Here is a 26211-nt window from a genome sequence, read left to right as displayed (position 1 = left end):
AATTCCCTGGTCCCTGCCCTCGTGCCTCTGAGCAGCATGGAGCAGCAGGCAGGCTCGCTGTGCCTGTGGGGTCAGACAAATGAAGAGCTGCACGGTTGTAGCACAGATGAATAGTTGCACTTTATTTCAGGGCAGCCCCCCGCAGAGGCAGGAGTCAGTCATTACAAAGAGGGGTCAGACGTGGAACACCGAGCGGTGAGGCCGGGCACTGATCTTCACGTGGCAGTGAGCAGAGCAGCACTCACGGGCAGGGCCTGTGCGGGGACAGAAACGACCTCAAACAGAGTTAAAAAGTGTGGTGAGGGAAGGGGGAACCAGGGGACCCAGCCCCTCGGGGTGTTCCAGAAGAGTAACCCCTGTAAATAAGATGCGTTTCATGTGGGCAGGGCCCCTGCTTCCTTCCTCCAGTAACCCACTGAGAAGAAGCCCAGCCCAACACCCCCAGCTCCTCTCACCTTCAGCAGGGGAGCGCACTGTAAAGGCTCCCTGCTGTGCCCCACACACCACCCAGGTAGGGATTGGGAAGCTTTTTCCTTACATCAGGGCTCCTGCCCTCCCCTTCTACCTCTTCCTTTTTTTTTTTTTTTCTTAAAGGTGGGGTCCTCCTGCTGCATGGCTGGCCACGCACAGGGCCCCAGTGCTCCCCCAAACCCCCCCGCAGTGAGAACAGAGCTGGGCCCAGCTGGCGTTACCTGGCTCACGCAGCTGCAGACAAGGCCCCTGGGATTGAGCCTTGGATATTTTACACACTGTTACTGCCCCACTGGTACAATCTGCAGTTCAGCAGCCAAACCCCAAGGAGCCAAGAAAAGCAGGGATTTAAGCAGCAGGGTCTCCTACCCAGCGTCTTGAGTAAGGAAAGTGAAAAATGCAGGGATTAATGCAGGGATTAGGACCAACACTGTACTAAAGCACCAGGCTGCAGCTGACTGCCCACCTTTTACACCCAGGTGCTGCTCCTCCACCTGGTTAAAGATGAGCTGAGGAAACAAAAAGACAGAGAGAAGCCTTGCACTTGTACATCACCCAGCCAGCCCCACAGCTGAGCATTTTGTCAGAAAAAGCTTTAGGAACAGGGGTCCGGACACCGAGAGGGGCAGAGCCTGGGTCCTGCTGAGGTAGATGTGGCAGGGGAAGCTGCAGCTGATGGGGCACTTCACACATGCCCAGGTCATTTATAAAAGCATCACAGAGAACTGGCCCTAAAAGGGAGTAAAATTGTCTTTCAAGCATTTTTCACTAGCTCCAGAATAACCTTTTCCCTAACCTCACCAGGCACTGCAGTTAGCCTGGCAGCCCTGTAATTACCAGGGCCTTCCTCCTCACCAGTGCTGACCTTTACCAGCCTCTGGTCGACTGGGAGCTCTCCAGATTCTCAAGACCTTTGAAAAAAATACTGGCGAGGTCTCCCAGCGACACCGGCCAGCTCTCTGAGCACCCTGGGCTCAATCCCATGGGGCCAGGGACTTACACACACCCAGCTGGAGCAAACCCTGCTCAGGGCGTGCTGGGGTTTGTCCTTCCCGCAGTCACAGCCCTCTGGTGCTCGGCCTCACTCCCAGTGCCCAAACCCTTCCCTTTTCCACCTCAGCACTAAAAGATCCCTGCCCAGCTTGCTCAAGTTCTGCCACTTTGGCATCTCCTGCTCCTGTGCTCTTAGAAAGCAGCTCTCACTCTCTCTCCCCATACCCAGGGTCACACCTGCACTCCCAGGCAAATTCCTGCTCCACCAGGGCAGTCTCCTTCCTCCTCTGACACTCAGCCTGTGTTCTAAGGCAAATAAAAGGCAAATAAATGCAGGTGCCCAACCTGTGGACTCGCAGCTGCCCGCCACCCAAACGAGCCCAGCCCCGACTGCACTGCCGTTCTCCCGCACAGGGCAGCTGTCCCCGTGCTCCAGCCCCAGCTGGAAGCCAGCCGCCCCAGAGGAAAGGCACCCTCTGAAGCTCTGGAAGCTGCCAGAACAGGCTCTGGGGCAGGTTCAGGACCAGCAGAAGCTCTGGGGAGAGGAAAGGGCCCATGAGGATGGCAGAGCTTCGCCTCCTGTCCGTGCCACGGCACCAGGAGCAGGCAGACGCAGCTCAGCTCACGGCACCTCCTGCGTCAACCCAGGGCCAGCTGCGGGTACACGGAGAGCACGAACAGGGAGCTCACCCAAACATCACCCGCAGCAGGGAACAGGCAGAGCAATGCTTCCCTGCGCCTCCCCCAATTCAGACAACCGCTGTGCCAGAAAGAAAAAAAAAGAATAATTATTTTCCAAACCACACCTCGCTCCCCGAACAAAGAAAAAGCCAGAGGGCAGGAGTAAAACCTAGCTGAGGACACGGGTGTTCCTGGAGCATGTGCTACCTGAGAGCTTCTGGCCCCTGGCACGAGCTTTCTGAAGAGGGAGCTCTCTCCTTGAGGAGGGGAGGGCCAGGAGAGCCAGCGAGCTGCAGCTGCCTTTGTGAACAAAAAAAAAAACGAAGGGGGGGAGCCAAAAGAACTGAGCAAAACCAACTCCTCCCTCCCGGTACAACTGCAACAAAAGGTTATTTCTACACAACCAAAGGGTGCTGTTCCCAGCAGGACACCTTGAAGGGCTGGGAAATCAGTCTCAATCCTCCGAGCCACCCGCCGCTTGTAGCAGACCCTCTCAAACAGCCCCTCCAACAGCCCCCTGGCCAGGCCGGGGCAGCACTGGCTGCCTTGGCCAGGGACAGGCACCACCTTCCTGCGTGTCCCTTCACACAATGGCACAAGAGAATGAAGACAGCTCTGCAGGAAGGTTTGCTTTCTTCTTTTTTGCTTCCACTTTATGACTTTTTTTTTTTTTTTTTAAATACACAACTTTTCTTCTGGAAGGAAACTCTCCAGAACTTCACATCCTTAAGGCGTCACGAGTTTACTAGCCGGGATCCACCAGACAGCTTTATTTGACAGACATCCTGCTCTCTTCTCTCCCTTCAGATCCGCGGGGCTGGATGGGCTCTAAGTGGAGTGCAGGGGGATGACGAATTTGCAGCCGAAGGGCGAGTGGTAGTTTATCCCCACCTCCTGAAAGACCTTCTGGGGAATGCCAATGTCACAGAGGTACACGCGCCCTGCCCTCTCGCCCAGCGGCAGGGGCAGCCCCAAGGCCAGCGACCACTTGGCATCGATGCCCTGCTCCATTTCGCTGATGGGAGGGTCTATGCTGAGGACGGGTGCCCGGTTCTGGTTGGCCCAGTCCACGACTGCTTTGTACCAAGGCTGATCTCTCAGAAAGGCATTTTCGTGACAATCCAGGCAGTTGATCACTAGGTCAACGGGGGTATCGGGGAGATCTGAAAGAAATACAAGCACTGTGAGCACCGAGGAGCGGCCTGAAAACACGATCCAAGGCTCAGGGCTTTCCCTCCTTTTCCTCCTCTTTCATTTTTCCTTTTCCTTCCCTTTTCCTCCCCTGCTGCCAGCAGAGACTTCTCCTTTTTGCCTCCAGCACCCACAGGCTTGCTGCACACAGTCTGGCCTCACAGGCTGTTATTACTGTCCTTCTGCAGGACACACTGACATCAATATTTAAAAGCTCCTGAACTTGCTGGAGAACATCCACAGCCTTCCAGATACCGAAACAAAACCTCACTGAGCAGCCAGCAGTTCAGCAGACCTGCCCCAGATGGCACTGCTGAGCTGGCTTCTCCAGCCCCGGCAGCCCAGGGAAGCAGGGGATGACTTTCTCCACTAAAACAAGGCCGTTTTCTAGCCTGCACGATTGGAAAAAAACATGTATTGCTCTGGAGCACGTTGATTAGCTTCGCTACAGAATGGCAACGTGGGAGCTGCAGGTGTTGCCTTCCCCACCGAGACCTGTTGGTCTCACTGCACTCACCTGCTGCACTCTCTTCATGAAGCACTCGGTGCCAGGACTGCTATTTTATTATAACGAGCACACGGCTCCACCAGCACCGCACAGCCCCCACCCTGCTGCAGCACCAAACATCGTGCCCTAATTCCCAGGCTTGTTTCTCCCCCAAAATTTAAAATTATTTCCAAACCTAGCTCTTTTATAAGAGCTAGGTCTGGAAGTAATTCTGGCGGAGCGCCAACCAGAAGCCAGCTGGCTCACAGAAGGCAGAGCACCGCCGCACTGTGTGGTGTATTCCAAACCAGCACCCTGACAGCTCAGCGAGGATGCGTGCTTGGTGTGAAACAGCAGTTGGATGCTCATTTACTTGCTGCTTCGACGTGCTGAACAAGGCGAGCCTTATCCTGGGAGAATGGCTGGTCTGACTCAGCCCCAGACAGCAGCTCTTGTGTTCCTTCAGACCGGAAACATCTGCAGCAGCACAACTGCTCCTCTGTCGGACCTCTCGAGGCTCTGCTGCCCTGCGGGGCCGCTAGATGGTGCCGCCGGCTCGGCGCAGGGTGCTGGGCTGCAGAGCAGCTCTGCCCCTCGCTTACCTTTGACGCTGGAGACCTGCTGGCCTTGCGTCTTGCTGAAGAGGTTCAGCTCGTTGGTGATGGACTCCAGCATCTTGACGAAGTTGGGCAGGAAGAGGATGACGTGGACGTCGTGGTTGGAGAGGTGCCGCCCGCAGCTGATGCCCTGCGCCCCCTTGACGTGGGGGCCGCACAGCAGGGCCACCGTGGGCCGCTGGTGCACGTTCTTCGGGTTCAACCTGAGGGGAGAACGAAGGGAAACGTCAGTAAAAGCCAAGGATCTCCCGCCTTCGTCCTGCGAGATGCAAATCAACAGGTGCTTTACAAGCCTTCCGTCGCCTCTGAAGAAGAAGGAACCCACATCCTTTTGTAGTGCTGACAGCACAGAACTGTTCTGCCTGCAGGTTCCCTCCGAGACCTCTCTGCACCCGCAGCAGAGCAGTCCCAGCCCTGCCCGGCTCCTCACACAGCCAGCTTGTTCCCTGTTTGATGATGTGTTTTCACTAGTCACAAAGCAAGCTTCAATTTGGTGCCTTTTCACTTTCAGGAGGCTTCTTTTCCCCCTTCTGCCCCTCTGATTGTGAAGGACGTTGTAAGAACTGCAGTAGTTTGATGCAGCGTGAAGAACAGGCAGCGCTCCAAAGCCAGCACGAGGGCTGAGCAGTTCTGCACTCAGATTTCTCACCTGAGAGGGTCAGTGCTGCCTGATAGCTCACCCCTTACTGCTTTAAACCCAACACTTGTGTCCTGGGCTGCAAGTACCGTGCTACTGCGTGACCAGAAGACTGAGACCGCTCGGGCTTACCTTCTGTTTTAAGAACAAATCATGCAGAGCACCTACCAGCAGCACAAGAAGACGTGTGAGTGCCTGCCCACACCAACAAACCTGTAAGTGCAGGCCCAGGACAGACCTTTTTCAGTTAGCACACCACTCGTGCGAAGAGCAGCAAGCACACTCCAAGCCTGCCCCCAAACCGGGCACCCCAAAAGGGCAGGATGTTTGCAGACGCCTAAAAGCCAGCTCAGCATTGTGAAGAGCTGAACGGCTCACGCTCACTGGCCAACTTTTGTTTTGTTGATGCCATTAAACAAAGGAAAAGTTGAGTTGTTTGCAAAAAAGGGCCAGGTCACTGAAATTCTGAAAGGGTTTCAGCAGCCGTGGGTTACATTGGTGCAAAGCTAAGTTCCCTGAAAAAATGCTCATGAAATGGAGAGAGAAAACAGCAGCTCTGCTTCATCTTTGGCCCAAGAGACTTCTATTTCCAGGACAACGGAGACAAAGGGAAGCCCTTAACCATCCAATCACCCATCCAAGATAGCAAAATCAACCAGTTCCTTCCTAGAGAGGCTGCATATTAAAAAACGGGGAATGAGAACACAAAAACCTACTTCCTCCTGTTTCAGGAGCCTGAGCCTCACACTTGTTTGCGTGATCCCTGGGAAATGAGCTGATGTGTGAGGTACCACAGGTCTGCATGGCATCTGGGTGAGGTTTTTCTTTCAAGGAAGCAGACAACAGACAGCTGCCGGGCCAGCACAAGGCACGGGTGGCACCCACACCACATATCACCTCCCACGTAACCTCTGAGTCTCTTTTACGTTGCCCCCACTTGGAGGAGCAAGGTCAGAGCAGCGAGCTCTGCTTAGAGAGGGCAAATCCCCGGGGAGCTCGAGGGAAGAGCTTTACCTGTTGGGCCCCCCAAGGAGGCTGAGCGCCATCTGACTCGCGCACACTCCCGTCATCTCCAGCCTGCGCTCCAGAGTCAGCCCGTGCTTCTCGGCCACCGACAGCAGCTTTTTGTGCAGCTCGTAGGACACGCTCGGAACCACCAGCCCGGAGTCTAGGATTCAGAGAGGGAAGAAAACAAAGACATGATCAGAGACATTTCCCAGGACGGTGCAGCCTGGTAAGATTTCATATGGCAGCACTTGGAAAAGGCTTCAGCAATCCAGGCTCCTGGATCCTGGTCTGCGAGCACACGGCTCAGGAGGCAGACAAACAGACAAGGGAGGTTTTGTCAAGCGCTGAGAGCAGCACCTGCAGGAGGATACAATTCTTCTGCATTTCTGGCCAATTCTTTACACGCTCCTTCTCCAGGCAGGCCAGCCTGGCATCGATTTCACAAATCAACCCTGCACTAAACTCACCTGAAAATAAACACAGAGGATTCCCTGCCCCAAGAGAGCAGCCTGCTCAGAGGGCAGCCACAGCAATTGCTTGGTGGCATGCTCAGTAGCAGAGGACAAGGAACCCTGAGCACTATTTCCAGTTATATGGAGAGAAGAGTGCAAAAGCTAAGTGTTGGGTGAGAAAATTGCTGCTGCTGCAGCCAGCAAGACACCCCTGAATACCTTCAGCCACAGACACCACCTCTTTAATCCAACGTGAGTGCCTGCCCAGGTCACTCACGAGCACTGCTCTGAGCCCAACAAGCAACCCCAGCAGCGTCCAGCTGAGCGAGGGCTCTGGACATACTGGGAAACAGGCTGGTAGCTCCTGCTGGGACAGGCAGGAAAGGTGCAGGGGGACGGGCACAAGGGGTGGAAAAGGGTTCAGGACTCAGACTTCTGCTGCAGCTCAGGCAAACGGCAGAGCATCACCAGCTGCTTATCCTATAAACCAGCACTGACTGGGACCTTACTGGCATTTTTGGTGCCCAGGACCGCATGACAGAGCCGGTTGTTTACAGAAGCGAAGGCAGAAAGCTGCTTCAGCTCCGCTGGAAATTCTTTGCAAGACTTCCTCGCTCACGTTTCAGAGAGAAGAGCTGAGCAGAGTCACAGCAATAATAAAGGCCCCGTGAAAATGCTCTGCAGCGATAGGGGTTCAAAGGGGAACAGCCACAGCGCACATCCGCTGAGAGGAAACCTAGCAGTTACTCACAGGCTCGGGCTCCTTTGCAGAAAAAGAGCATGAGAACCAGCGGTAACGAGCAGTTGCCACATTCAAATGAGAAAGGCAAGGCAAGGCGCACTGCTAATCGCAAGGGATTCTCATTTGTACTGCCACGCTTCCTCGGGGTGCTGGTCACAAACCACTAAGCCGAGCTGCCGCGGTAACGGCAGGGTCTGTGCACCCTGAGGTTTTTGGAGCACGTGGCAGGTATCCCTGCGAGGTATCAGCACATCCAGCCTGGCTGCTCCGCTAAATCCCTCCGGCTTTCGTCTCCGAGCTCGCCAGCCGAGGGCTCCGCAGCCACGGAGGGACCAAACGTGTTCAAACACTTGACCTCGCATGCTAACAGCCGATTAAGCTACCTCTGCTAATAATCTTTTATTACATGCAGCACACATGCAAGCATGCACATTATCAAAGTCATTTCAGGCTCCTGATAGCAGCCGCCGAACGTTTGGAGTCATAAGCCACTAATAATCCTAAGCCTGTCACACCAGTCACGCACCTGCCCGCCGTTCACACACCCTCTTAGCCTCCGGAGTCACGCAAGGCTCAGCTCGGGCTCGTTCCCATTCACATTTTTGCTCCTTCCCCGGGCTGTGTTTCTCAAGCCGGAGGGAGGGAGGGCTCGGAACCAGCCACCCGAGGTCAGGGTGTCGCCCGGCAGCTTGGCGAGGCGCATCCTCTGCTGACACGAAGCGAGGGACCCACAGAGGGGGTCTGCTCAACCAATTCCCTACTCAACCTTTGCAGGAGGATGTGGAAGAGCCAGCTTTTGGTCCTCACCTACCTGGTGCAGCGCCACCATCTCCAGCTCCTCCTCTCCCGGCACTGTGAGGTTTCACAGCTCCCACCGGCCGGAGGAATCCCAGTGCCCAGCGGGTTAATGCAGAGGGGCTTACTGGCACGGGAGGGGCTTGTATTTAGTGTGCTACACTTTGTCCTAATTGCTCCCTCTCAAGAGCAGGCTCCGATGCCAAGAGAACTTCCCTTCTCCGCGCTCACGCAAGGGCCGACCAGTCAGACGGGCTTATCGGAGCCAGGCCGAGGGAGTTAAACAAACTCGGGCAGAAAGCAATCCAGGAGGCGACGTGTAAAGCCACAAACAATAACACGGCTGCAACAGAACTGAACCCCTGCCAACTTTAATTATGTTTGGGTTGGACAGCGCGTCTTTATTGTTTGGTAATGGAGGTAATAAAATAAATTAGCTCGGGCCTTTTAATATTAAATAAATGTATTTTACAGCTGCCTGGGAAAAAAAAGATAAAGACTGAACAGTTTTGTGACACGCAGGGCATTGCTGAGGCCTGATTACACACCAAGTGCACTCGGCTTACGGGGCACGCTGTGCCCTGAGCACAAACAAGTCACCTCCTCGAGCTCCCCCGTGCCACGCTACACACACAGAGGCTGCAGGAAAACCACCCCCGTGGCCGCAGGACCATGCAGCAGCGACACGAGGCGGGTACAGCCTGCGTGCATTTGGGGCAGACGGGATATCCCTGGGCTGTTTGCTGCCCTGTGCTGGCTGCAAGGCTGGAGCCACCTGCCTGCGGCCTCGGAAAAACACAGCTACTTGCCCCACACGTTGCTCCAAATGGGAATCATCTCCCCCACAACTTTAATGATGATTAAAAAAAAATCAGTCTAGCCCTTATTGTTAATTAGGACACATTCTGTGGAAGCTCTGACTGCCATCCCAACGTAACCTCTCCCAGCATCAATGCACAATCCACGTGGGCTGAGCGGCAGCTTTGCCCCACAACTGTGGTTGGGTGAAGTTAACTTCACCTGCACCCTACTCAGAGACCCCAAAACACTACCCACATTCACGATACGCAGTCTCTGAGCCAGTCATCCACAGCCTGAAGAGCTAAAAGCTGAGAGAAAAGGACATAGCACAAGAAAAGCCACGCTGCCCCTGTCACCACGCAGGACAGAACCAGCCCCAGCTCCGGAGCCTGTCCCCCTCTGCACCGATCTGCCCCAACGCACGCGTTTTCTTCCTCCATCTCCTTACCACGTGGAAAAGGAGTTTCTTGAAGGACAGGCCTGAAGTGTGGGTAGGGAAAGCACAGAGAAACAAATATCAACTCTTGGCCTGATATTTGAGCTTGAACTTGACACACAGATAGCTCAAATTTCTCCTGCAGCTGAGCTGGAAACAAATCCCGCTTACTTTCCAGAAGAGGCACTGCGATGGCAACAGCTCACATCCCACAGCACCGGCGGTATCTGGAAGAAAACCTGCTTTGGACAAAGCCTCAGCAGCACTGCAGGGAAAGGAAGGAATACCTCATCCACCTGGCACACGGCCATCCTCTCCTCATCCCGGCATGCCCCTGAAGGTGCTGCTTCAGCAACATCCACTGCTTGCCAAGCCAGGCTTCGGGCGCAAGCCCACTGCGTGCACCTGTGCGAAAGCAGGAAGATGGGGTCTTGTGGGGTGCGAGGATGTCTCCCAAACCGGGCTGAAAAGGGAGATTTTGATTCAGTTTAATCACCACGAACCAGAACTCCTGGTACGCACGTGGCATGTGCTAGCAGTGATTAAACACAGTTAGGAGGGAAGAAGAGAGAAATGCAAAAGGAAAGTTTGGACAGCCTGATATGCCTGAGATTACACAGAGCCACCGATGGTGAACCAAGGCACTCCATCCTGCCAGCAACTCCTCTGAGCTCACACCCCCACAGAACGTTGGTGTTGTGGCTACTGCTGGAAGACCTGACCCCAAAACACCGTCTGAACACAGCGGTGTCAGCGCTGGTAGCCAGCAGAAGGACAGAGAGGCCCCCACCAGCCCACGTTTCAGCTCTCTAGCTAGCTGGCTCCAGGAGCAGAAAAGACGGCTCACCCCTCATGAAAGCATCACCAACCGGCCTTGCCAGGGAGGCAGATGTTTGTTAAACAGTTGCACTTCCCCTTTTCAATGCAGCTTAATGGTAAACAGAGAGACAAGTCAACAGGCCCCAGCCCCACAGAGGACAGAGCAGTGAAATACCAGGGAACAAGTCACATGTGGAGCCCCCAGGAACGGACAGGAGTCGGTCACCACCACAGAACTGCCAAGCTCCCAGCTCTCATTTACATTGGGAGCAGATCCCCACCTTCATTCCCACTCTCTCCACCATAATCCCCTCCTCCAGACCTCTGGGCAGACACCCAGCACTATTTCCCCTCTTCCTGTCCATCCCAGCATCACCTTCTCGAGCCAGCAGGGCAAACCCCAAAGCCTTTCACACCGTGGGAACACCGAGGTAGCCTCCAGCACACTGGTGAAGTCAGGAGTGTGCTGAATGAGGAATCCACATCGGCCCTCTCGTGCCCATTCTTGCCATTCTCCCTGCACAACTCATCCTTTCCTCACCAGGAAAGCGGGCAGCAGCACAGGAAGCTGCCCTCTTGCCCTGAACAGTTTGACCACATTTTGTCTGGGCCAGACAGAAGTTTCACGCCACGGAGGATGGCACACAGCCTGCGAAGAGGGGATACGCTGAAGGACCAAGCAGCCCTCAGCATTTCCAGGATCATTTCAGGCACAAAATACTGTAAAGACAGCAGCCAAAGGTGGGAAGAAAAACTGCCTTTCCCAAGTTCTTGTTTGCCAAGACTGACCTGCAGGCTGTCTGGGATGACCATGTTAACCTCTGGGAGGGTAAGAAAGAAAAATCGCACAGGGACCCAAGGAAACACAAACCCAAGCTGCTTTCATCCAACCTCCAGTGCTGAATTTGAGCCAAAAGCCTCAGCAGACCCAATGACTTACTGCTCTACTTCCGAACGTACTAGCACACACACTTGAGTGCCTGGCACCACAAAATTAGCTCTCCGAGAAGCATCTTGAGGGACTCGAGTGCCTGTCAAGCTTTGCTTACATCCCACACGGCTCGGCTTCTTTCAGCCGGCAGCCACCACGCAGACTGGGAGCCCTGCAGATTCAGCTTTTGGAGGACGGGCACCAGCACTTTGCTGGTTTTCCTGCTGCACGGGTCTGCTTATTTCCGAGCTCCATGGAAACACGGCATAAAAGAGCATGCGAGGATCCCACAGACCTTTCTGCTCTCCCACGGTGACGAGAGCTGGATGTTAGCTGGCTGTCAGTCACCAAGCAGCATCACTCTGTGGGATTACAGCAGACAGAACGATTAGTCTGTCGGCCGGAGCTCTTTTAAGACACTCATCTTCAAGACTGGCCTAGGGAAGAAATATAAAGTACTTATTTCCCCTATAGCTAACGAAATGTGTTTTGTTTTGTGCTTTTTTTTTTTTTTTTCTTCCAGAGATCCCTATAGGAGTCTAAAAACAACTCCACAAAGAGAACTCAGAATAATAAGAAGAAATCCTGTGACAGATATACCCAGAATAACGGCATTCAGGGCTGTTGGCACTCTCAGCTAATTTCTGCAGCTGCTGCTCTCTGCGCTGCTGAGAGAGGCAGCCTGCCTGTAGCTCAGCATCCTCCTTCCAGCTGCTAAACAAAGATCTGGGCTCTTTGAGTGACAGCCCCTCACTGCCCAAGCACACTGACCATCCCTCTGTCCTTCTGGCTACAGAAGGCTGAAGGCTGGCAGCAGCAGGCCAGTTGCAGCTGTTTACAAGAGCTTTTGCTAGACAGCCCGAAGCATTTCCGAAGCAGAAGCAAACTTCCTCTGCTGACACAAAGGAAGCCACCCTCTGTGGGAACACCACTGATACGCAGCGGTGGGACCCTTCTAGCACCGCTCGCAGGACTGGGGCCGTGCCCTGCTGGGCAGGAGCAGCAGGGAGCAGCGGTTGGCAGTGCCCCTAACACGACAGCTTCTCCTCCAAACCAATCTAAAACCCACCTGGGAGTCTCAGCACTCCCCAGGAGTTAATGAGGCTGGCGAGACCCCGCAACTACAGAGAGGGGTTTGCCACCTCCCTGGGCGGGCTTGCCAAGAGCAAAACAAGCCAAGAGCAGCCCTTTCAGCGGGCTGCAAACAGGGAGCCAGGACCTCCCATAGGAAAGGACACCACAGATTAGCCAACAACTCCATTTCCATCCCCTGAATTCTGTCCTGGTGCTTACTGGTTGTTGCACAACACTTCTCCAGGAACCCTACTTCTAGAATCCTGCATCAGCTGTACTTCTCAAACTGGCAGCTAACGCTCGGGGAGCTTTTGTTTCAGACCCACACAGAGGCCCTGGCTCCTCTGGAACATGCCAGCTGGGAGATGAATTGACAAGTAGCCAGTTTACCACCAAGAAAAGCTCACACAAAAAGGAAGAAGTACTTATTCACACAGTACACAGTCAGCTGCGGGAGCTTTGTGCCGCAGGATGCTGCAGCAACACAGAGTTTGCACAGGCTCAAAGAGGAATAGGTTAAATTAAGCAGAAGGAAAAAAAAGTCATCAAAAGCTCTTAATACTAAAATACCACTTCTGCTTCAGGAAGTCTTAAAATCGTCAAAGAGAGCGCTCAGGGGAAAGTCTCACCACATGCTTCCTCCCGTCTTTCACTTATCCTTAAGTAGCTGCTGGAATCAGAACACCGAGTCGGACGAGTTCAGAGCGACCCAGGACATTTTTACCTGGATCAGAACGGATCAGCAGGGCAACAGAGGACACAAATGGAAAGCCAAGCTACCGCTGTACAGCAGAACCATTAAGAACTGACATTGTTTAATTGCACAGCAGCCAATCAGTGTAAATCAGCTTCCTTCCACCAAGCACTTCACACCCCACTGGAGTTTCTGAGAGGAGAAGAACGACAGAGCAGAAGGAATGACAGACCAGGGACCTGCTTACCCTCGTGCCCAGTGGGCAGACCACCAGGGTGCAGCACTTCAGTGTCTCTCTACAAAAAGACCTGAAATTTGATTTTATTCTGACGTGGAAAAGAAATGTTGCTGGGACGCTGAACTTCCTTTACTGCTACGTTTTGCAAGTGCTACAAAGGATGCAAGCTGAGGGCAGGGCACCACACCTAGACTGAAGTTACAGGGAACACGTACAAAGAGCAGCATGAAGCGAACACGCCATGCCTCATGGCACGTGTATAAGATTCCTGTCAACCCCTCACACAAACCCTTCTGCATACACCAGGCTTGCAGGCTTTGGTTCTTTCACACAAACACCACACAGGCAATAGAGGCAAGGGGGAACCAAAACCCCCATAAAAAGCTATTTGTACACGAGTGGTTGGAAATACGGATGGGAAGAGCCAGAACCATTTCTCTTCATACCACCGACATTTAAAGTTCCTTACAGCCACACAGAAGTCTCTACCTGCTGCCCAAGCAGCACCAGGAACACCTGCAGTCCCCTGCCTTCTACCAAAAGAGCAGGAATTACGACACGCTCCCGTACGCTGGAGCCCCAAGAAGAGCCCTCCTTGCCAGCAGTCAAGCCCACGCACGCTCGTCACGCCACTGAAATCAGAGCACGGGTTCAAGTGGTTCCACTTGGGTTTCTGTTCTTTTTAATGCAACCTCCAGCTTCGCCCCTCCCTGCAAACAACTTACCTCGTTGCCCTATCTGAGTATTTCTGACCTCAGAAATATGGCAAATAAAGGTTGTACGGAGACGCGAGGCACGGATCCGACCTTACACATAGGGATGGCCCCTGCTCGTACCCCGTTAAGCTGACAGACACCCCCGGGGGAAAAACAATCCACCACATGTGCCCCAACAGAGCTGCAGAGTGTGCATCCTTATCAGTAAGGGATCTGGCATACCAGTGCAGAACTCTTTGTTCGCGTTCTGGGGTACGACAATCCGTCTGTAGACGATGGGTTCCGACTCCAGGATGTTTTCGTCGTGCCGGTAGCGAGCCGGCTTCTCGCTTGGGGTGCCCCGGGAGCGGGTGCCGCTCCGCCTCTCGTAAGTCTCAATCTCTTCAAACACAGCTGCCTTGTCGAAAAGGGCCAGGTTCCCCTCGAAATCGAAATCCGTATCTGGGATTTCATCGATGTCGTCCCCGAAGCACTCATCGTCTTTGCTCTTCATCTGCCCGTTTTTCAGGCCGCTCTTCTTCGGGGTCACCTGGTTCGGGTGGCGGCTGCTGGACGACCCTAAACAAAAATACACGCAAGTTGAAAATACACAAATGGAAAAAAATGTGTCATCAATGGACAAAACCATGTTTCTTGCCTGCTTTCTCAGGAAGTTTTGTAAGAGGAAAGCTCGTGTTTGGTGTCTATTGACTCAAGGGATTGTTGCTTCCCAATGAACCTGCAGGCCTCGTCTTTAGCTTATCTGGGCGTGAGTAATACCAACAGAAAACCCAATGCAAGGCACCGGGAAAGAGATTTCAGGGACTTTCCTCTGGCAAGGGCAGGAAAAAAAAGCTCGACCCCAGTAGCAAAATAAACATTTCTGCTCATTTAACGTAAGAGAGCGTTATGGTAGTGTTGAGGTATTGAGCAAGCCCTGGGCTAGGGCTGCACTATTCCTGCTGCACTGGGCTCGTGTTTGTGCAGGCATGTGGCCCAAGACTGCCATGGAATTTCCCTAAATTTCAGAGGCTACCATGGGTGTTTTCTTCTGAAACAGGTAAGCCACCTACTGATGGAGAACTTAAGCCCCTGAAAGTATTTCTCTCTCGTTCGCCATCGCTAGGTGTGTATTTCTCTAAGCCAAGATGAAGTCCTTTCCCTTTCCCATACTGCATTTTTCTACTTATTCATCATATCACACGTTTAAGGGGAATTATTTCCAATCAGTAACCATGCCAGCCGGATTTCCCTCACATGAAGTTGAAGAAGTCTCACTCTGAGGGCTGGTACAAACCCAAATGCAGTCACAAGGCTGACGTACCCTGTTATTCACTTCTTACATTATTCTGCAGGTCACCCACACGCAGTCAAGACCAGACGACATTAACCTGTTAGTTATAACCATCGTTAAACCTGCTGACACTAGGAAAGATTTCAGGCCCATTTCAGCAATTAGTTATCACCTCCACTGCCCAACAGATGGAGTAACTGTTACCACACCAGAAGCGTTTGCCTCCCTAACGTATTTCTCATGTTTTAGGAGAGATTTTACCCCCCTGAATGTTATTTATACAGATGAGCTTGCGGACAGAACCTGTTTGCTGACACACAACCAAATCACCACCAAGTCACCAAGATGACACGTGCCTCTCATCCATCACCCTGCATACAGCTCTGGCTGAAAACGCAACTTTTGTTGTTTTACATGTTATTGGCAATCAATGAAAGGGCGCAAGAACTTCAAGTCATCTGAGGATATTTAGAAATCCACCCCAGAAGACCTGCAATACACCAAAGCTTTGTGGTGTCCCACAAAGTTACCTGTTCGCCTCAGAAGCACAGACAGGTCCAGCTTGGTCTTGGCAAACCGCTTTCTCTCCCACCAAATCTCATCTCTCACTTCCCCCATTTCCCAGGCGTGAAGTCCTGTGTTCCAGCAACAGAAGAGCACGTCGCCTGGACAGCAGAGGAGCCTGGCCCCAATTCCTGCAGGAGCACTCACCCGTTTCAGAACCAGGGCAGGAACCGGTCTGTTCGAGGCCGACGTGCCGATTTTGGCCAAGTTAACGAGCAGAACTCATTTCTCCACCACAAAGTTACTCAGTAGCTCAATTACACCACTTAAATTGCAGCAGTTAGCTCAGAACGTTCACATTTACCCAGACCCTCCAGAGAAGAGGCCATAAAAAGCAGCTCCCTCCACTTTCCCTACCCAGCTGAGGCTCTGCAGCCCAGAGCAGGGAACCCCTTCGTGGAAGGGGGCCTCGCCTGGGACTCCCAGGTGCTTACTGAGGACTTTGTCACAGTAAAACAAATTTGCCAGAGCTCACCATGAGCTCCCCTAACACCACGTCTAACTTATCCCTGGAAAGTCACGGTGCAGCGTGGAACACCTCACTGCTTTTATTCTGGTAGGAAAGCTTTGTCTCAGGAAGGATTTTCCCTCTTGGTTAGTTTTCCCCCTATTTTAGGCAGCCCGTCACTTGTTTCTGCTGCTGAGGTGACTCACCCAAAAGCTTTCCCAGCCCCCACAGCAGGGATGCTCTTTGAAACAGTCAGCAGAGTGCCTCGAGAACCTGAGCTGAACAAAATAGACCTCAACGCTCTCAAGCAGCTCCAGTCTCCAACCACACAGCAATTCACGAGTCCTGCAACAACTGAGAACACAGGCAAGCCAGAGGCCAGCACTTCACACCTCGAAATGAGGGTGACAAGACCCCAAACCTTCCGAAGGCTTCATGGAGCCCTTCTTCCTTGTAAAGAAACAAAGCAAATCCCTTTCCAGTGACCCCTTCCCTGCAGCCTGCAGGATTTAGGCTAACCTCCCCGTGCCAGAACCCCACCGGCCGTAGCACAAAGCCGCTTCAAAGCTGCTGCTCTCAGCACGAGGGCCAGTCGGAAACATTTCTGCTGTGCACGCTGGGGCAACCGAAACCAGCGCCGCGGCGTCATGCGGTCAGCGTCACCACACTTTGTCAGAACTCTATTTCTGGAGCCTATTTATAATTATTTAAAATTATTACTAATTATAGCAGGCAGCTGGTTTTCAGACGCAGTGATTCTCAAGCTGCTCAGGACTTTGGAGATTTTATAAACAGCTGGGTGAGAACAGACTGCTGCAACGCACCTTTTGTCAAGAAGGACAGAATTCAAGGATTTCTAGCAACTGAACACAGCTTGGGGGAGGGAAAGGGTGAGGCCTCCTGGCAAGGAGGATTTCAGCCCAGGAGCTGCGACCAGGCATTCACACGTACAGCTTTGAGAAAGGGAAAGCTTTTCAGTAGCCCCATTGATTCCCAAACCAAAGGGGGCACACCAAGCGCTCCAAAGTTGCGCAGAGCTTGGGCTGGAGCTGGCGGCCAGCACCACACACAGCTAACACTGCCGCTAAAAGCAGCACGAGAAACAAAAGCCCAGAGCTACACAGCTGGCCGAGCCCTCCAAACACTTCCCTGACTGCCAGGCGAAGCAACAGGCGAGGGACTCCAAGTTCAGATGAAGAAGCTGGAGCCTGCTCTGAGCACAATGGGAACAAGCCTGCCTCTTGTGCAGCTCTCCAATGTTTTGGCAACTCCGTTCCTGTTCCCCAACAAGAGTTCTACACCGGCTGCCAGGTTCTTCTGCAAACAACTCTGCTCTCCCCTCAGCTGACCTGCGGAACAAAACATGGGGCCGGCAGCATCACCATGCGATGGGCCCAGGGGAGAGAAGCAGCTGATGCGAGCAGCATGTGAATGCTGACAGACCCAAACGGCGCGTTAGGAAAGCTGCAGGAACAATGGCTGGAAAGCTCCCGGGCTCCCTGCAGACACAACGACTGGGAGCCAAGAGCAGACCTCATCAAATCGAGATGTGCTGGCATTGTCCCGGGCAGCTCGCTAATGCAGCGGGTGCCAACCCCACCATCCTGCTGACCCACCCGAGGGGCTGCGTTGCCCCGTGGAGCAGGGGAAAACTCAAAGAATATGAGAGAGAAGGCCAGCAGGAGGATCACTGCCTTCCAGGGCTACCGAAACCCAGAGCTCCCAGCCCAGCTCCTCCATCTGTGCACGGCTTGCTAAGAACAGCACACGGCTCCCCATCAAGCTGGCGGCTCAGCACTGCACAGAAAAGTGCCTCCCTCTAAACAATACTTCCCAATTTATTTTTTTTCATTGGAAAAAAAAACCTCATGTATAGCACACGAGCAAATGTAAAGTCTCTAGCGAGTTGGCTGCCTTCCTGTGAGATCCCTGCGGGAGCTTTTACCGCCAGCCCTGGCATGAACGAGCCCCGTGCCAGCAGGGCACACAACCCATTGTTGTGTAATCTGGGCTGCTATTTGTTGTTTATTGATTTCTGTCACACAAGTGCTCCGAGGGGGAACTTTGTCCCTGACTTAGCACGCTAAAGGGCATCGAGAGGTTAGCTTCCAGCCCAGGCACCGCACAGCTTCAGGTCAGGCTGACATCACAGCCCGGCCTTGCCTCGATCCCTGCAGCCGCCACCTCTTCTGTTCCACGCTGGAGCCTTTCAGGCATCGCCTGCCTTGCTCTCCACGCACACTGCAGAGAGCAAGGGTTCAATTTTCTACCTCATTTACGGTCCGCACCTTGCTCAACCTGTTTCAGATTTTCTCTTACAGGCTTTGACCTGCTGTCAGGCTTCTGTAAAACTGCTGCGAGCTGCTGGTGGGCAGAAGGGGTTTGAAAGGCTCGCTGCTCACCCCACACCTACCAGGTGCTGCCTGAACAGTGCTACGCGAGGTAATCCAGCTGGGCTCTGCCCAGCAAGAAGAAAGCAAAGCAGGGGTTACTTCAGATAACCAGGTAGCTGGCAGTGTAGTTTGAAAAGAGTTTTTCCTCAAAACATGCCTTCACCCCCCCCCCCATCTTTCTGGCCTTCCTCCTCCCACCAACCCTGCTTGGCCATCACTTTAAAACAGAAGGGAATAAGAAACTTAAGAATTTGTCCTTCGGAAAATTTAAAACAAAAGGCTGCTCAACCTTGTAAACTGATTTAAATTAACAGAAATCAGAAGAGCTGCAACTGTTTCAGAAAACGAGAGCTGTTGGTGGGGGAGGAAGACTTCCAGAGGCCCAGGAAGTTCTCCAGATAAGGCGCAGCCTTTGATCTCGCTGTTTAATTGGCCCTGCTCACCTTGCTTTCATTTCTTTTCAAGACAAAACAAAAAAAAAGGCAATGGAAAGAACTAAATCATGGAAATACGCTTGATATATCCTGATGCTTCAACATTTGAGTCATGAACTACACTAGATGTATCCTGATGTTTCAGTAATTGCAGCCCAGGGGGCTCTGAGGGCAAAAAGAAGCGAGCACAGCCAGCCTTGGCACAGCATGAGGGCTGGCTGGAGATTTATGATCAGAAATAAAAATAACGGATGCCTGGCTTTGAGACGTGCTGATCCTATCTTTACATCATCCTCACTAGAGCGCGTTAATTTGTGTTTTTTTTTTTTAACCAACACAGCACAGCAAATACCGTTTGTAATGACTCGTAGGGGGCTGTTGTGATAGGTCATGGTTGTGCAGGCTTTAAATAGAAAAGCTTTGCAACATCATCAGTTGTTTCTAGTTCCTTGTAGAGGAAAAACAGGCTGGCAACTGGGCCATTTTCAATCAGGAAGCACAAGAGGAATGAGGAACTCGTATGAACTAGCACTATTCAGTTCTACATTTCGCAGCCTTTGATGCTGATGAAGCGGATTAATGTGCGGGGTGAGATCTCCACTAATTAGATTTGAAAATTCACTTTGACAAAGAAATGGTTGAAGAACTGACTTTTTACATAAACAGGCGTCAACCACACTTCTCTGAGAAACACTGCAGCAAAGAAAACACCAGCGTGTTGCTCTTTGCACGCTCAAGAGGGGCTGGTCTCCAGCAGACTGAAACAGGGATGGGTAAAGAATTACACAGCAGCGACACGGCAGAACTGCAGTCCCACTGATAAACAACTGCCTCCTTTCCACCCCGTGCCCATACACCTTTTCCCTGTCGCCTCCTGTAGTGGGTTCCCTCTTCTTTTCAGCCCAACCTCTTAACCTCACACCAGTAGGTTAAGTAACAGGAGAGTTTTTGTGAACATTCCTCTTTATTCTACCTCGTTCACAAGAGACACACAGAACAGTCTGCAGCATTTCAAAGTTCTGAGGTTTTCCTTCAACAGCCCTCGAGAGGGGAAAAGAGTTTCAACTCAGGTTAGCTCTGGAAAGCTCGTCAAATTCCCACACCACAACCAACATCAGATCCAAAATGCTCCTGAACCAAATAAACAAAGCCACGTACGTGGTTCCTTCTTACCTGTACGATTCTGAAGGTTAGTTTGGACAGACACACTTCTGAAACAGCGAGCACCATGCCTACGTGCAGCCTAAGTAACACTGGCCTTTACTGACAAATGACAGCACTGTGAATTCTGCTGCAGCCCTCCCAGCCTGCAAAGCAGGCTCGCTGCACACCTGAGTTAAAGCTCCCTGCTCTCACTACTCAGCTGAGCAGCACTGACTTCTGTGTCCAGCAGGAAAGGTGTTTCACCTGGAAACAGCAGCAAGGAAGGGTGGAGAGCATCTGCCTCCAAAGAACTCTTAGCAGCAGTGCAATAGCAACGGGGACAGCAGAGAAGCAGCTCTGCACAACATTCCCTGCTGGCCTTTCAGTAAGGTAGCTGCAAGCTTACAGAAACAGAACGTCTTCTGTAAACAACATAAAAAGTAAAAACAACCACAGCAAGCCAGCAACGACAGATCAGACCCAACAGCCTGCTTCAGCTGACGACACTCACCCAACGAAGCATTTTGGATCGCTGTACTGGGCTTGTTGTGCAGTACCCACACCTCTGTTTGTAAGGCAGGTGCTGCACATTTTAGTGACGCTGTCTGTATGCTCATCCCAGGTTCTGGCAGAGGTTACATCACCTCCCTGTACAACGTCAGGCACGTGCTAGACCCTCGGAAGATCTATACTGGTAAAATCCAGCCCTTCAGGTGGCAACACACGTACAAAAGGAAACAAACCTAAGTTTCCAGACCCGTTTGAGATGTTTTAGCTGAACTGGGGCACGCGCTGCAGCAGTGACCTGGGCGAAGAGGAGAGCTGCAGAACACAGAACACATACTCACAGGAATTGTGCCTACGCCGAAAGCCTTTGGACTGAGTCAGGGTTTCCACATGCCGATCCATGTAGCTCTTGGAGCACTGCTGCTGTGGGGAGATGATGATGTCCTGGCTCTTCATGTCCGTCCTCCTGGGGATGTTCTGTGGGGCGCTGCTGCACATGGGCTTCTTTAACATCTTGCCGGTGCCGTTCTGGCTGGGCCCCACCTGGCAGCCGACCCCTGGGATGCCCAGTTCTGTCTGCTGCAGCTCCCCGCATGGCCTGCTGTCCTCCGGGCCTGGGATCTCCAGAATCTTCAGCTCAGTGATGTCACCTGCCCTAAAAAAACAAAAGGAATAGAAAAACAGACATTCAGGAACTTGGTGTTTGGGGTACTTTTAAAGAAACAGCCTTGAAAGAAAATCGTGCAACATTAACCAGAGGTTTTTGGATGTCATAGTCAATAAAACAAAGGGCAAAAAACATTTTAATACTCAAACACAGGCTACACGCCAGGCATCGAAATATTCACCTGAAATTACATAAATTTTAAATAAAACCTCGAGTATTTCTAAACTGCACCTGGATTTGGTGTAGGTTCTGTCCCTAGCTGAAGCAGGGATTGGTCAAGCAGAAAATTGAAGCAGCCAGCACAGATCTTTGAGAAAGCCTGCGTTAATTCAGCAGTTTCTAGCTATTATAATTAACCTCAGCCTGGAGGGTGCTACTACTTTTAATCCCTTCCTACATAAAGCTCTCCTTAAATTAGTGCTATTCGTGCTCAGACAAGGGTGTGCTCGCTGTTTCTCAAGACATAGGATAAAAAAAAAAAAAAAAAAACACAGCACTGAGCACGAGCCAAAGTGAAACAAAGAAGTGGTCACGAAGACCTCCTCTCCTCCATCTGCACCAACTGCAAGACAGGAACCAGAAGTTGGGGTGTTCAATTTAACCTTTTAAAGTTTGTGTCCAACTGGGATATAAAACTAACAGCCTGGAAGTTAGCAAGAGCCCTGAAAGAATCATCCTTCCAACTCTCTTCAAAAATCAGAGTTTTCTAGGAAAAAAAAAGGATTCCCTGCAGTCAGCACTTGGTCTTATTTTTAAAATCGGGGACTCAGGCACTTCACTGTCATGATATGGAAGTTGTAGAGGTAACAGAAAAGCGTCCAGTGACAAATGACTCCTATTTATTCTCTTTTTTGAGCACAGCGTTAGCAGGAGCTGGTGGGAAGGGACTCAGGAGAGCCACAGCAGCACTGCACTGACCCAGCGCCCTGATCCCAAACCATTCCCTGTCTGCACGGAGGAAAGAACACGGGGAGAGAAAGGAAATGGCTCTGGATTTAACCACTGCATGTAGTTTACCTGTGCTGGCCATCATTTTAAGTGGCCCCCTCTGCTTTCCCTGACACTTTAATAACACGTGTTGCTGAGGGCACAGCATGAAGAGTAAGCCAATCACTCAAATATCCAAAAAGTGCACACACACACAGAATACACAGAAAATACCCACACAAATACACTCACAGATGCTCACACGGATCCTTGCAGCACTTCTAACAGAGCAGAGACCAAAAAAAGCACCCTTCTGCACACAAGCTGAGAGAAACGCCAGTGGTGCTTCTCACCTGAAGCTGCTCAGTAGCAGGAGGGAGATTTAAGGCGAAGAGCATGTTTCTGGTGGAAAACGACCCAAAATATCCACCCAGACTGGCAAACGCAGGAGAAATACCACCACTAACCTGAAGGTGACTTCTGGCACGAGGCACTTGACCCCATTGTGGAAGGGCCGGGTCAGGGAGATGGTCTGGCTGACCTGGTCCACGGCAGACACTCGGCCCTGGTAGACGCCCAGGCTTTCTCCGCAGTTGATGGACACGATGCTCCCCAGCCAGTCCGTAGCCATGATCCCGGGACTCAAAACCTGCAAAGAGGCACAGGCCTGGCTGTAAGGTGAGGGAACAACAACCCGAATAACCTCCGCACACAGCAACACGTTAAAGCCCTGCGCAGGGCTCTGCCTGCACGTTTGGAAGCCCTGCCGCTGTTTGCATGACTGAAGAAATAGTTCGGTAGCGAATTTCAAGGCTAACAGCTTCCAAACAGAGCACTGAGCTTTGCCTGGGTACGTTCTCTCTGGAGCCTCAACCAGGGAATTTTCCCTTCCCTCTGTAAAGCTTTGGCGTGCACGCAGCGGAGCAGAACAGCTTTTGTGAGCACTTAGCAGCGAGGGCACTAACCTCAGCACCTCCAAATTAAAACCAGCACCTTAAAGAGCACAGACAGGTGCAGAAGAGGTAAGAAAACAACGCTGGAGCCCAGCACAGCAGTCTTTGTGCTGTCCAGGGCCAGGATTAGCATCGCTGTCACAATGTGATGGCCAAACAAAGCCACGCTGCTTTCTAGCACCTGCACCAAGCTCCAGAAAGGACACAGCTCTGGGAAGGTGACAGCCTTGCTGGCACCACAGGAGAGCTGACAGGCTCACGGGAGAGAACAGCCACTGCATGTTATCTGCCTCTTGTGCCGTCACCCTCGGGAGGAGTGAACACGCTGGGAATTCACTCAGTTACGGGGCACAGGGGGGTAGGAAGGCTGGGATGTGACCGGGGACGATCAGCACGTAAAGCACGCTTCTGTGGGAAACATTTCAGGCCTCTTCAGGCCCTTTCTGTCCCGAGCTTTATGGAAAATAAAGATGCAAGAAAAAACACCTAGAGAGAGCTAGGACATGTGCATGCCACCAGGAACAATAAAAGCTCCCTTCCCCCAGCTTTCAGGAGACTTCAGGAAGAAACAAACCGGGATCTGGTCACCAAGCCACGTGTTCCTCAGGACCAGCCTCCTCCCTTGCCCATTTCTGTGTGTCTGTATTGACCCATGACAACACCACCTGGACTCCCAGATGATGGCCGATAAATACTTGCAGAATGTCGATAATGCATTTTGGAGAACCTGCAGCACGGCTAAAACCTCATTCACTTCCCCACCTTTTGCATCTCTTTGAAAAGGAGGCAAAGGTTTCAGTGCACAGCACCACCTCAAGAGGAACCCTTTAGAGAAGGCCCCGGCCCTTTACAAATACACAAACAGCTCCCTCTGTGTGCTTGCAAACAAACCCAAAGGAGGGGAACTGCCTCACAGCACCTCACTCGTGTGCTTGGTCACTTGGAGAAGCAAGGAGCCACGCGGGCAGCGGATGATTTACTTGGGCACGGGTGGGAAACATCAAAACGTTCATTTGTTCACCCTGCCTGCGAAGCCAAACCTCCCCCCCAACACCTTCACGTTGCGAGTTACTGTCCGCACGCCCCTTGAGTCCCCCCAACCCTTTCCAAGCGGCTGTTAGAGACCCCCGTGCTTCGGGAGGGTCTCACAACCCCCGCAGGCTGCCCCAGCAGCCCGTCACCGCCCCGCACCCCCCACAACCGAGCCCCGCACAGCGCTGGCTCCGCACGGGGCTGCTCAGCGCGCCGCGGGGACGCGGGGCCCAGCGGGCCGAGACCCGACGGGCCCGAGGGGCGGCCGCAGGGGCTGGGGGAGCCGCAGGGGGCGGGCCCGGGCCGCGAGGGGCCGAGCCGGGGCCCGAGGGAGGCCGGGACCAGGCCCGGGACCAGGCCGCGGCCCCCCCCGGCCGCTCCCCTCAGGCCCCGGCCGCCACCGGAGCGGCCCCGCGCGGGTCCCGGCGCCGCGGCCTCGCGTCCCGGCGGCTCCGTGCCAGGCCCGGCCCCTCCCCGGTCCCCTCCCGGCCCCCCCGGCCCGGCCCCGCCTCACCTGCGGCCGCCGCTCGTCGCCCGCCGCCCCTCCGCCTCCGCGCCGCCCGCCCGCTGCGTCACTTCCTGCCCCGCCGCGCCGCGCCGCTCTAGCTGCCGGAGGGAGATCATAGAGAGGAGTGGAGGAATAGAGCGTGGCGCATGCGCAGCGCGGGGGAAGGGGGCGGGGTGCGCGGGCGGCGGTCGCAAGGTGCAGCGCCGAGCGCTGAGGGGCGCATGCGCGGGGCGGGGCTGCTACGTCACACCTCCAGGTGCCTTGGCGGTACCTCAGGGGCGCCTCCATGGCACCCCCGCCATCCCATAATACCTGTGTGACACCCCCATGGCACCTCCATGGCACCCCCGCCATCCCATAATACCTGTGTGACACCCCTATGGCACCCCTGCCGTCCCATAATACAGAATCACAGAATCACAGAATCTCTAGGTTGGAAGAGACCTCAAGATCATCGAGTCCAACCTCTGACCTAACACTAACACTCCCCACTAAACCATATCCCTAAGCTCTACATCTAAACGTCTTTTAAAGACTTCCAGGGATGGTGACTCCACCACTTCCCAGGGCAGCCCGTTCCAGTGCCTCACAACCCTTTCGGTAAAGAAATTCTTCCTAACATCTAACCTAAAACTCCCCTGGCGCAACTTTAGCCCATTCCCCCTCGTCCTGTCACCAGGCACGTGGGAGAACAGGCCAACCCCCACCTCTCTACAGCCTCCTTTAAGGTACCTGTAGAGAGCAATAAGGTCGCCCCTGAGCCTCCTCTTCTCCAGGCTGAACAAGCCCAGCTCCTTCAACCGCTCCTCATAGGACTTGTTCTCCAGGCCCCTCACCAGCTTCGTCGCCCTTCTCTGGACCCGCTCAAGCACCTCGATGTCCTTCTTGTAGCGAGGGGCCCAAAACTGAACACAGTACTCGAGGTGCGGCCTCACCAGAGCCGAGTACAGGGGGACGATCACCTCCCTAGCCCTGCTGGTCACACTGGTTCTGATACAAGCCAGGATGCCGTTGGCCTTCTTGGCCACCTGAGCACACTGCTGGCTCATATTCAGCCAACTGTCCACCATCACTCCCAGGTCCTTCTCTGCCTGGCAGCTCTCCAACCACTCATCTCCCAGCCTGTAGCTCTGCTTGGGGTTGTTGCGCCCCAGGTGCAGGACCCGGCACTTGGCCTTGTTGAACTTCATGCAGTTGACCTCAGCCCATCGGTGCAGCCTATCCAGATCCTCCTGCAGAGCCTTCCTACCCTTGAGCAGATCGACACACGCACCTAGCTTGGTGTCATCTGCGAACTTACTGAGGGTGCACTCAATGCCCTCGTCCAGATCATTGATGAAGATATTAAAGAGGACCGGCCCCAGCACCGAGCCCTGGGGGACGCCACTAGTGACTGGCCTCCAACTGGACTTGACTCCATTTACCACGACTCTTTGGGCCCGGCTATCCAGCCAGTTTCTAATCCAATGAAGCGTGTGCCAGTCCAAGCCAAGAGCAGCCACTTTCTTGAGGAGAATGCTGTGGCAAACAGTGTCGAAATACCTCCATGATACCTCCACAGTGCCTCCATGGTACCTCC

General features: G+C 53.2%; 1 protein-coding gene across 3 annotated transcripts; it reads right to left on the bottom strand.

Moving 5' to 3' along the window:
- Window positions 1-95: 95 nt before the first annotated feature.
- EDC3 (enhancer of mRNA decapping 3) lies at window positions 96-24796 on the bottom strand. Of its 3 annotated transcripts, none has more exons than XM_068695829.1 (7): window positions 24639-24796; window positions 22607-22788; window positions 20887-21200; window positions 14006-14341; window positions 6092-6245; window positions 4426-4643; window positions 96-3308 (listed from the first exon to the last, which is right to left on the bottom strand). In XM_068695829.1, exons 2-7 carry the CDS (start codon window positions 22768-22770, stop codon window positions 2974-2976), a joined length of 1521 nt encoding a protein of 506 aa, XP_068551930.1. In that variant the 5' UTR covers window positions 22771-22788; window positions 24639-24796; the 3' UTR covers window positions 96-2973. The 3 variants fall into 3 exon arrangements, with proteins under 3 accessions (XP_068551930.1, XP_068551933.1, XP_068551932.1); XM_068695832.1 differs by lacking the exon at window positions 24639-24796 and adding an exon at window positions 24306-24588; XM_068695831.1 differs by lacking the exon at window positions 24639-24796 and adding an exon at window positions 24012-24220.
- Window positions 24797-26211: the final 1415 nt, after the last annotated feature.

Source organism: Anas acuta, chromosome 12, assembly GCF_963932015.1.
Source record: "Anas acuta chromosome 12, bAnaAcu1.1, whole genome shotgun sequence".
In the NCBI taxonomy this organism is placed as follows: domain Eukaryota; kingdom Metazoa; phylum Chordata; class Aves; order Anseriformes; family Anatidae; genus Anas; species Anas acuta.
Note: the sequence above shows the minus strand (reverse complement) of the source record. Positions and strands in the feature narration are given on the sequence as shown.

Coding starts and splice junctions, on each gene's coding strand:
- EDC3 (XM_068695829.1), bottom strand. CDS start 22,770: ATGGCTACGGACTGGCTGGGGAGCATCGTGTCCATCAACTGCGGAGAA. Junction 21,201..22,606: donor GTGCCAGAAGTCACCTTCAG/GTTAGTGGTGGT, acceptor TTGTTTTTTTAG/GGCAGGTGACATCACTGAGC. Junction 3,309..4,425: donor GCAGGTCTCCAGCGTCAAAG/GTAAGCGAGGGG, acceptor TATTTCTTTCAG/ATCTCCCCGATACCCCCGTT.